This window comes from Chinchilla lanigera, unplaced genomic scaffold, assembly GCF_000276665.1.
Source record: "Chinchilla lanigera isolate Chin_1 unplaced genomic scaffold, ChiLan1.0 scaffold00006, whole genome shotgun sequence".
In the NCBI taxonomy this organism is placed as follows: Eukaryota; Metazoa; Chordata; class Mammalia; order Rodentia; family Chinchillidae; genus Chinchilla; species Chinchilla lanigera.
The window spans coordinates 727,406-739,340 of record NW_004955407.1 but is presented as its reverse complement, the minus strand read 5'-3'; the positions used below and the strand labels follow the sequence as shown (position 1 = coordinate 739,340).

The 11,935-nt window shown below is 36.2% G+C and overlaps 1 protein-coding gene across 4 annotated transcripts in view; it reads left to right on the top strand.

The window, feature by feature from the left end:
• Epha6 (EPH receptor A6) overlaps positions 1–11,935 on the top strand; it is an 822,128-nt gene that overhangs the window by 481,202 nt on the left and 328,991 nt on the right. For 2 of the 4 annotated variants that reach the window (XM_005375500.2, XM_005375498.2), the window contains exons 7-8: positions 5,332–5,379; positions 6,448–6,610. In XM_005375500.2, the coding sequence (XP_005375557.1) occupies positions 5,332–5,379; positions 6,448–6,610 (211 nt within the window). The remainder of the gene's footprint in view (positions 1–5,331; positions 5,380–6,447; positions 6,611–11,935) is intronic. The other 2 variants (XM_013503527.1, XM_005375499.2) reach the window with 1 other exon arrangement.

The following is an 11,935-nucleotide window of genomic DNA, read 5'->3' as shown; positions in this document are numbered from 1 at the left end:
CAACGAGAGAAAAGTAACCAAGACACTGCTTTACTTGCAACCAGCAAGCATTACCTTATGACTGCCAGTGTCTTGGGCCAGTGAGCCTGCTCTGTGCATTCACAGATCAATGTGCTTTGCCACCTGTTAAACTTACACCTTAGGTCATCTATTTACTGTCTGACAACTTGTCTTGATCCAGAGAAGTTGCAAACACTTGTCCTGGATAACCTACATAGAAGTTTTTAAAATAATATGTTTTGGAAGTCAGTAAATACTTAGAATTGCATAGATAACACATCCTATGAAAACGTAAGAAGTATAACTATTACAGTACTTTGGGTGAAATTGTTTAACTTAAATTATATATTTAAATAATACTTAGTAGTTAATAAGCACAAAGCATAAGAAGTTAAAAGATAATAATGTTAACACAAAAATGTAGAGACAAAAAATGCAGCAAATTTTAGCTATAGTATATATTAAATGTAATTGGCAACAAAGAAACAATAGAGAAAGAATGAAGGCAAAAGTTGGTTTAAAACCTTGGAAAACTTGATTGCTTAAAAAAAGTTTAAAAATAAATAATATTAAGAGAGAAGTGATAAGGGAAATTTTACCACAGAGTCAGCAAAGACAAAAAACCATAAGCAAATATTTATGAACAATGGAATATATTGTCTAGTGTAGTTAACAACATACATATATATAACTGTGGGTTAGGTTTAAGATGCCCCCAAAAGCCTCCTGTATTTGCAAGGTGATTGGGCCATGCGGGTACCATGCCACACAGTGCACTCCTCCATTGATAAGTTTACAGCTGAATGCACTGTGGGAACGTGAGGCCTGGTTGGAGTAAGGCCCTGGGAGCATAGCCTGGAAGGGTGTGTTCTTATCTCCAGCTTCCTGCTTCTTCTGGCTTCCTGCCTGCCATAGGCTGAGCTGTTTCTCTGCCAGGCTTTCTACCGTGCCATTTCTGCCTTGGAGCCAGCCTATTTTAGACTGAACCCATGGGAAACCTGAACCAAATAAGCTTCTCTTCCTTCAAGATGGAGTATTTTGGAGTCAGGTATCTTTCCCAGAAGCAACTAAGCTACTAATACAAAAAAGTGAGCCTGAGAGATGTGTGGTCACTGTGACTGTACTTGACCATGTAGTTCAGAAGCCTTGGAACTGGTTTATGGGAGGGGTTAGGAAACAGTAGGAAATGCCAGATAGAATGCTGTGAGCACCGCTTGATGTGCAGTAGTATTCATGGCTCAGAAGAGATGTTATCAGAATGGGAACAGTAAAGCTCAGGCTCAAGTTTCCACTGGGAACAAGGATTCCATTGGCTGTTGGACTACAGGCATACGTGTTATGCTGTGACAGAAAATTTGCCTAAGTTTTATCTATGTCCTAAGATTTTTGGGGTAACCTGAGATTGAGGGCAGTAGGCTAATTGCTCTGGCAGAGCAAATTTCAAGGCAACCCAATATTCAGGGTGTGGCATGGATATTGCTGGCTGCTTTTAGGCTGATCTGCCAGGCCCCACCCTTTAGAGATCCTAGGATATAAAAAGGAAATGCTTTGAGAAGATTGCTTGTAGAGAGCCCAGCTTATTCATGGCCTTCTAGGAAAGTGTTCTCCAAGTTTAATCACTCAGAGAGTGCTGCAGCAATGGTTCAGGAGGGCCTGGGTGCTGCACTAGCTGGTGGCAGATTTTGTTCTCATCCACATGGTGCTGGTTTTTCAGGCATGCAGAATGTAACAGTTGTAGAGTCACAGAAGTTTTCACTTAGATTTCAGGTCAGAAGCAGTGTGACTCTAAGAAGGTAGTGTTAAACTGAAAACAGTGAACCAAAGGTGGAGTGGAGACCCCAGGAATCTGTGGATACTAGGAACATGAAGGTCTCCTGAGGAAAGCTTCATGCAGCAAACAGATTCAGCTCAAGAGAAAAGCAATGGGGGTAACAGTGCAGCCCATCCCCTTTGGGATTTACATCTCACAATATGCCCAAGATGCTGGACATGGGGCTACAGGATTTAATGTTTTCCTTGGTGAGTTTTGGTCTTATTTTGCTCCTATGTCTTTCTGGTCCCCAATCCTCTACTTTGGAGTAGTTATGTTTACTTTGTGCATTGGAAGTACTGAACTTTCTTTTTGGTGTTTATAGGAGCTCACAGCTAAGAATTTGGCTTGAGTCTCAGAGGAGATTTTGGACATAGACTTTTCAGAAATGCTAGAATTGTTAAGATGGGTGACTCTTAACAATGGACTAAATGCATTTGGCACAATAAGATGGATATGCTTGTTTTGGGGGACCAGAGTTGGAAGATCATTGGTTAGATCTAAAGTATTCCAAAAGCCTCATATGTTTGGAAGATGATTGGACCGTGGGGCCCCTGCACTCATCAGTTGATTTATCCTTTGATAAGTTCAGCGACTGAATGTATTGATAGGAGGTGGGGCTGGTGGGAGGTGAGTGAGGCATTAGGGAAGGGCATGTTCTTGTCTCTCCCTTCTTTCTTGCTTCCTGGCTGCCATAGGGTGAAGAGCTGTCCCTCTGGCAGGCCGTTCCACCATGCCGTTTCTTCTCTGAAGCCAACTAACTTGAGACTTATCCTACTGGAAACCATGAGCCAATAAACTTCTCTTCCTTTAAGTTTCAGATGTCATGTATTTCATCACAATGATGGGGAAATCTGACTAATGCACATATCATACAAATAGATGTTCCATTATAACACAGACTTATAGTACAAACTCCAAAAAAATGCACATAGTCTATTCAGATATGTTCAGAATTCAGTCTGCCAGAGTGACTAAGAAGATCTAGAAAGCTCTGTGTGAAGAGTGGTCTCTACCTAGTGACAGGTACTTTGAATGGGAGTTGATGTGTCAGCAGAAAGGCAATTAGTCTGGGATAATAGTGTCCCGTACTTGTCACAGATGAAAACCAACTTGATTTTCCAAGAGACTGAAAATACTAGGAGGACCAGGTGCTGTGATTACACTGTGTGAGGACAAGACTGCTTCTTTCTGAGCCTCCTTCCACGACAGGCTAGCAAATGGCAAGATGTAAGACATGGCAGCTGCTGTCATTTGTTAAGGGAGTCAGGATGAGGGACCGTTTAAGCACACTGCTTGAGGATTTTTATTCCAGGGATGTAGCTGTGAAGGCACTTGCGTATATAAGAGCAGAAAAGCAAAAGACTGCTGTTAAAAGTATTCTTTACTTCCTATTACTTCCTAGAACTTTTCTAAGAAGTAAGTTACTATTTAGCTATGTTTTGGTGAGGCAACAAACATCTAATTATTAATTATGATGAGGCCATTTTAAGAGCAAACATTTGAATGTGTACTTTATTCTTTGTGGATGCAGTTCAATTTATTTTTCATGGCTTTACCATTCCTCTCTCAATCATCATTTCAAATTGAAAAACAGCACTCAAAATACACCATAACTCATAAGCTAAGACAATTATATGCAAGATAGAATAGTCTCCTCTTGTATATGAGATTGTAAGCTCCGCATGTTCTATAAATGTCTACTAGAAATATTATATTTTATTCTGGTAGTCTATAAACAATTTCCCCACAACATGACTATATAACTTCCTTAATTACAAGGCCTTCATCATTAGCCAGCTTCTACCTTCAACTGTTCCCGATGACCATGGCCACCGATGATTATATGCTTTATTTCCTTAAACTTTATGGTAGGTGGATAAATATTTATTTGCTTTATAATCTCAAAAATTAATTAGAAATATGTATAAATTGCAATTTTTCTATTTTGTCTATTTAACAGAATAATTGCTATCACTCTTTTCTCTCCTTCATATTTAATAAATAATGTTTATTATTTGGGGGAATAGACGGTACATTCAATTTTTTACTTATGTACAAAATCACTATATAGCATGTAAAATTCTAACAAATAAGACCATAAAGTTTAAAAATGATCCTTAAGATAAGAACTTTTTTCTCAAAAGTAGCTTAAGGGAAATGATTTTCATAGTTCTAAATCTCAAAGCATCACTAATAAATATATGCAATTTGACACATTATCTGTATGTGTAGATTTTTGTAGCTTCATTAGTCAGGAAAATCTCAACAACAATAGTGATGAGGCAAAACATAAATGAAATATCTTTTCTTATTTTTATTGGCATATATTTACAATACATGATATCTGCATTTATTATATATATAAATATGTAAATGGATGATTATCAATCTCCTCCCCTCTTTCCCCTCTCTACCCTCTCATTTCTCCTGAAATCTTGATGTGAATATTATACATAATTAGTGAATTTGAAAGTTATTTCTATCCCTGAAAATTTCTACTACTCAATTTAGAAGACAAAAATAGAAATTCACTTAAAGGCCTGTCAAGCTCACTTGACCTGAGAATCTAGAGGAGCTTTTCATACAAATACAGATAGACTATTCCTTTTGCAAAATTTTTGTGACCAGAAATTTTTTCCAGTTTTGGTATTCTTGAGGAGTTTGAATATTTGCATATGAGGTGTCTTGGAGATAGGACCCAAGCCTAAACACGAAATTCATTGTAGTTTCACTTGCACTTTATGCACATAGGCTGAAGATCATTACATACCATATATTTTGTGCACCAGAGTTCTGATTGACACACCACGTGAGACCACTGTGAAAATTTCCACATGTGACATTGTATTGGCACTCAAAAAGTCTCATTTTGGGGGCATTTCAGATTGCAGATTTTCATATTGGAGCCTCTCAAGCTACATAACTTTTTCAGATACCCATTACAAAGGAATTGATGATAATTTGATAATATAAAAGCAGCATTAAGTTTAATATATACCCACCATCAGCATTTTGTGGTCAGTTTTTTATAAGTATAGGAAAAATGAATTATTCTGTTCTGAGGTAAGGGTCAAACCTGAGTGAAAGCGCCTCGCTCACTAGATCATTCAGAATGCCCTGGCTGCTCTGCTTGCTGTAGTGAAAGGAAATAGTATGGTAGTTAATACATTGCTAGGAGTCCAGGAATCAAATCTCAGGTCTGAATCTAATTCTGTCGGTACAGCAAGTCTCTCACACCTCCCGGTGTCTTCAGTGCTCTTTCATGAGCAGACTACTGTAAAATCTGTTACAATCACTATGTAACTTGCACGATATAACTTGTAAAAAATTAGCTATGCTATCTGGGGAGGAGTCAGTTTTCCATCGAGGAAAAACCACCATTTTATTTCTTAAAATTGACTCAGTTTCTGTCATACCCACTCGGGGAACCACTGATCTAAAGATCAAGTACTTCATTTCAGAATAAAAGATTTCCAACTTTAAAAAACGATTAATATATCTTTTTCTTTCACCCACAGGTCTACCCACGGATAGCGCCGGCATTTTGGCACTACCTGCGGGTAGAAGTGAGTAGCGGGTACTTGAATTCTCCCAACCTTGCTCCTTGCACTCTGTGGGTGTGGTCTGACCTAATGTGCCCATTCTGCCCAAGATGTAGCTGCCATCCTGTGTAAATGTGCTCTCACGCCACCACTATTCCTTAGAGCTGGATGGAAATCTATGAGGCGTGATTAGAATAAAGAACGAGTGCTCAAATTCTTAAAAATTCATTTCAGTGAAAGACACATTGCCATTAACCCCCTTCCAACACTCCCCCGTCGCTTTGAACACACTTACCCTATAAGTTCTTGCCACTGTGAAGCAGTTCTAGAAGTTCTTTTTCATGACTGTCTTTAGGAGGTGTGATTAAAAAAAAGTATAGCGACTACTGTTGCCAAGTGCTATCCAATGGAAAGGAAGGGCCACAAGATCATTAAGATGTGTCCTTACTCACCAGATTTGGCACCACTGGACTTCCGATTCTTCCCCAAAATCAAAATGACCATGAAAGGTAAATGTTTTGAATTGATGTGGGACATCCAGGCAATCACAATAATGTAGCTAAAGACACAAAAGAGGACTTCTGGAACTGCTTCAGAAAGTAGCAAGAAGGATGTGATACGTGTGTCCAAATGAGAGAGAATATTTTGAGAGGAATTAATGGCAATGTATCTTTTACTATAATAATTTTTAATTTAAGTGTTTGCCAAATTTTTTATCATACCATATAAATCATTAACAGTAGAAGTGTAGTTTACGGAGCTGGGGATTTAGCTGAGCGGCACAGCGCTTGCCTGGCAAGCATGAGGTCGTGAGTTCGATTCCCAGTACCAGAAAAAAAACAAAAAAGAAAAAGTGTGGTTTACCTAAGAATAATCATCTTCCCTAACAAATTTGCAAACCAGGGTCATTTCATATACATCACAATGATAAGCAACCAAATGCTAAACTATATAAAGACATGCTTATGCTTCCTTCTAGTGAATACTTTGACATTCAGAACATAATTCCTCAGTTTAACCTTGGAATGTCTCTAGGAAAACGCAGGATCACATGGCTGGCTTCATTTCCTTTCTCTCTTTTCTGTCCCCTAGGAGCATGAGCAGCTCACCTATTCCTCCACAAGGTCCAAGGCCCCCAGTGTCATCATCACGGGTCTCAAGCCAGCCACCATGTACATATTTCATATCCGAGTAAGGACGGCAACAGGATACAGTGGCTACAGTCAGAAGTTTGAATTTGAAACAGGAGATGAAAGTAAGTTTTACATAAGAATATAAAGTAAGATAGGGCCATTACAATTTGACCTAATATTTTAAAACCAGGTTTCCCAAATTTTTAATAGCCTTTCCAGATGGGATTTAGTTTCCAGATGGGATTTATACAGTCATTTCAGTTAATGTTTTGGTGCTATCATTAAATGTTTTCCCAAAATAAATGCCCTGCCACAATCATAACATTGCTCATATATGTCCCTTTGTGCACAACACATCACTCAGACTATTTCACAGAAAATCTCAGTGATGATGTTAACATACTTTTGTTCACAACTCCTGGGATCAGAATATAATTTGGAAGAGAATAAAGCCATGAACAAATGATTTTTGCAATTAGTTAAAAATTGTGTATTTTGGGCTTGTTATCTCAGATCAATTAAAAACAGTGGTCAAGAGACAAACTCCACTGAAATGCACATTATAAGTTTAATATAGAAGCATCAGCTTAATTAGAAACACATTAATTATATAGCCTCAACATACTTAAAACCAAAAGGGTAAATGGAGTGGAGTGTTCCAACATCAGGTAATATAGACTCTAAAATCTCTTTCCAATTTCAAGTGCATCTCTACCTTTGAATACTTTTTGGCTCTGAAAAATCCATTTTTCTGGTATTTTTGTAAGGATAAGATAGGTTATTCTTCCTACATAACTGTATGAAAAAATTAAAATTTCAACACTGATATAACATTGACACAATAATTCAGGAAATTGCAAATTTATTATAATAATTTCTTATAGGTAACAACAGCTACCATTTATTGGGTCTATAATAAATGCCTGAAATACTGTGAACTATTTTATATGAATTATCTCATTCAAACCTTTTAACACCTATCAAAACACATATTATTTCCCTAATTTCACTTTTAACTAAAAGTTAAGCAATTTGTTCAAATTCATGCAGCTGATAAGAAGGTTAAGCTAAAGGCTGAAGCTGAAGGCTATCTTCTAACACTGAGTATATTAAGTACTCCGTCACCCATCTCAGTCCTACTATTACAAAGTGCCAACCATAAGACTATCAAATAGGCTACACTTTCTCCAATTTACCCTTTCTTGGCAGGAACACTGTTTAGATTTTTAAAATCTATATTGAATTTTTGTTGTCGTTATTGTTGTTGTTATATTAGTGAAGAAACTGATCCAAAAATATTTCTTTATTACAATTATATCTTCATCATTAGTCATTCGAGAAATGCAAATTCAAACAACATTGAGATTCCACCTTACCCCAGTAAGAACGGCTATCATTAAGAAATCATCAAATAACAAATGCTGGTGAGGCTGTGGAGAAATAAGAACCCTTCTCCACTGTTGGTGGGAATGCAGACTGGTGAAACCACTGTGGAAAGCAGTCTGAAGATTCCTCAGCAAACTAGGTCTAGAGGTCCCATTCAACTTAGCTATTCCCCTTCTGGGTATTTTCTCAGAAGATCTGAAAGCATCATATCACAGTGATATATGTGCACCTACGTTCATAGCAGCACAATTTGTAATTTCTAAATTATGGAAGCAACCGAAATGTCCATCCACTGAGGAATAGATAAAAAAAATTGTGGCATTTTTATATAATGGAATATTACTCAGCTATAAACAAAGATAAACTTGAGGCTTTTATAGGTAAATGGTCACAACTAGAGACCATACTCATAAGTGAAATAAATCTGACCTACATGGTAAGAATAGTATTGTCTCACTAGTGTAAGACCTGAAAGAGTGAATAAAAATTAGGAAGTATGACAAACATTGTGAAATGAAAGGGAACTGCTCAAAAGTAAAGAGCAACTGGAATGAGCGAAAAGAGAAAAGAAAGAAGGGGAAAATTGTGTATATATGTATTACAGGATAGCTAACAGAGTTGTACTACTGACATATGGCTTTATTGAAAGGAACAGTTAATGATTAATTATTTGCTCAATCTTACACGTCTGTATTTGTTTTCTTGAGTAACCACTTTGAAGTTATCAGTATGTGATACAACCACTGTTAATTCTCTGTCACCTTATACATAGCTCATTGTTGCTCGTACTGTTCCTGTGCTACTTTGTAAATGGTTGTCTGTTTGTTAATATGTTTTCATTCTTTTTTAAAAAATAAAAATTAAAAAACAATTATATCTAATAAAAAAAGTGCAAAAGCAGTAACCTATATGAGTTAGAAGGAGTACAGTTTAAGAAAGAGTAAACTATTGGCTAAAATGAATGCTTGTGACCGGGGTTAAATTTAGTAGCAGTACAGTCATTTATAATCCTGCTGGGGATTAGTGACTTCTCAAGCTAGGACTTGAATTATTAGGAGTGGAGTGTAATGATAACACAAAATAAATCTACAATAAAATCTTTATAAAACTATGCAAAGAAGTGTCCTCACAATGTTCTAGTGACTTTTTCTTTAACCACATATCAAGTCATAGCCTAAGTGTAAAGTAAGGTCCAAGCGACGTTCAGTGTAAGAGACAAATTACTGCCCTTTGCAGGCTGTGTTTAGGGCTTATATTGTTTACTGTAAAATGCATTATTAATTACCAAAGTTTATTGAATAGCCTGAAGAAGTTAACATGCTCTCAGTTTTCTTATTCTATTTCACAGGTAAAGAAATTTACTTAACTTTAGAAGTCTGAACTTTTTAGTATCACATTATTAAGTTAGAAAGGCAGTCTTAGATAAACTCATTACATTAAATCAAAATAGGTCATGTGGGTCAATTCTTTTTAGGGAAGGAAATCTAATTTAAAAAAAATAATAAATTATGATTAAACATTAAAACTTTGACTTGATTTCAACCTAACTGTTGATACATTTAAATGTCATAATTTGAGCACAAGAATTCTCTCGGATGTTATTTAGAGGCAAACCTCTTTCTTTGCCTAAAATATCCCATACTGACTAATGACAGTACAATATTTATTCAGTCAACAAAAATGTATAGGTCACTGAATATGTGCCATAGTCTTTATGAGGCCCTGATATTAGAAGTAATAATAAGAGCTAGAGCTTTCATTTTCAGGTAATTTACAACCCTGATTTGGAGAAAGAAAATGGTGATGATTTAAAATACCAGGTTGTTAACATGAACCATCATAAAGATGTGTGAAAACGAAGAAAGAACTCGGCCGCAATGGCTTATGTAAGGCTTCTGGAGAATGACAAGCTGGGAGAAACCAAAGAACAACAAAAGCACTAGGGCCTGAAACGCATAAAAATCTAAAGAGCGGATAATTTGGTGCAGCTGCAGCGAGGAGACATGAATGATAAAGCGGCCGCAGCAAGGGTGGGGAGTTGCACAGGGCCAAGTTTAAGGTTCTTCAGCCGTTGAGGCACTGGCACCCGTCCTGAAGTTATGAAAGGGGCATTGGAGGATTTCAGTCAGTGAGTAGTCTGAATAGTCAAATGTGCAAGACTCTATGCTGTCATTTAGATATATTATCTCCATTATTTCCAATAAAGTCATGCGTCTGTTTAGATACTTAGGTTGCTTGACCAAAAATCTGATAACTAGTGAGAGCGGGTACAAGATGAGATCCCTAGAACCATTTGACAATGGCAGCAGAAGAGGGTGAAATTGTGTTCTGGACTACTGATTTGTGAATACTATGAAAGCAACTTTTATTAGAAGGTTAAAAAGACAAAATGTCTAAGAAGAATCTGAAAAATGTATTATCATGAACCTGAAGTTTGGGTATACAGAATGCTTCCTAAGTCAATTTACAGCCTAAGGAATAATCATTGAAAGGATCATTTTTATCTGCTCAGCTTTAAATTGCATTTTTAAAGCATGAAGTATAGACCCAGAAGAGAATTTTAATGAATAACATCATGCTAGGCTACAGGCAGGTTTACTCTAAGTTCAGGAATATGATGACATGAATCCCAATTTACGGCATCATTCTTTTCTCTCTTCACACTCTCTTGCTTATGCTTGGGTTTTCAGAGCTTTTGTTACTCAAGTTTTGCCTGAACTATTGTAATGTAATTTTTTTATTAAGTTCTGCCTTGTGTATTACAATTAATTAACTGAATTTGTAATAAACACAAAAGGATGAGCTGTAGGTTGAAGAGAAGAGACTAAATCCCTCATTTGAGTCTGGCTCAAATTTTTAAAAATAAACAAAATGAAATAGTTTAAAATTCAGTTATTTTCAATTTTACCTAATTTGGACTTTGTTTCACTTTTAATTTGTTAACAATTAATGAGACAATAGGATAAAATATAAACTAGCTCTTCTTCAAAACCATGGCATTCTTAAGTAGCCATGCTCTAAATCTTAATGATATCCGAAGAACCGTATGATGACTCACCCTGCGCTGCCACATCAGGGCTTGGCTATTTGTGCACTGTCAGACTATGCTAATGGAAACATTATTATTACTGCTAGACCATCAAACCAGTCTTCTAGCCCTCTAGGATTTATCTTTCCCTAACTCTGTAGAAAACCTCATCACATTTGTATATAGGGAGAGAGAGAGATTCAGTCTTAGATAGTCACAAAAATACTTTCCTTTTGTGCTTTAATATTAACACTTTTGTGTCCTCTAAGCTCTCACTACACAAAGGGCATAGTCAAACATCATATCTACTAAAAACATTTATTGAGTACTGACTGTACATTGCCTTTCTGTAGTAAGTACTACATTTGATCTTCTTCCTCCCTTTTAGAGTAGATTTAATAAAATTACAATGAACTGAAGAATGAGTATTCTGAAAAACATAAGAATATACTTCATATGACCTTTCACTGAAAAATGCATAGAAGTTCAGTGTTAGTTGGAAGCTAATAAAATTTTTCTCAAAATTAAATTAATTTTTTATATGGCCAGAGTATAAACTATAAACACATAACCCCATACACACTGATGAAGCATACTCCTTTTGGCTCATATGGATGTAACAGTAGGAAATTTGTTTTTGTTTGCTTGTTTGTTTGTTTGTGACAGGGTCTCCTATGTACAGTAGTTCAGACTGGCCTTGAACTCATTATGTAGACCAGGCTGCCCTCAAATTCACTATGATTCTCCTGCCTCAGCCTCCTAAGTGCTGGGATTATAGGCATACATTACCACCTCCACAACAGAAAATTTTAATTGCTTCAGTTTTGTTACTATATTTATGATTATTTTCAAAGGCCAAAACAATGAAAATTTGAAAAGTGTACACCATATCCTATTAACAGCTTAAAAATATTTTATCCTTTTAAAGTAATTCATTAAAATTATACCTACAGGAATAAAAACAATATAAGGATAAAAAGGAATAAAAGGAATAAAAACAATGTAAGGATAATGAAATAAGACATTTAAACAA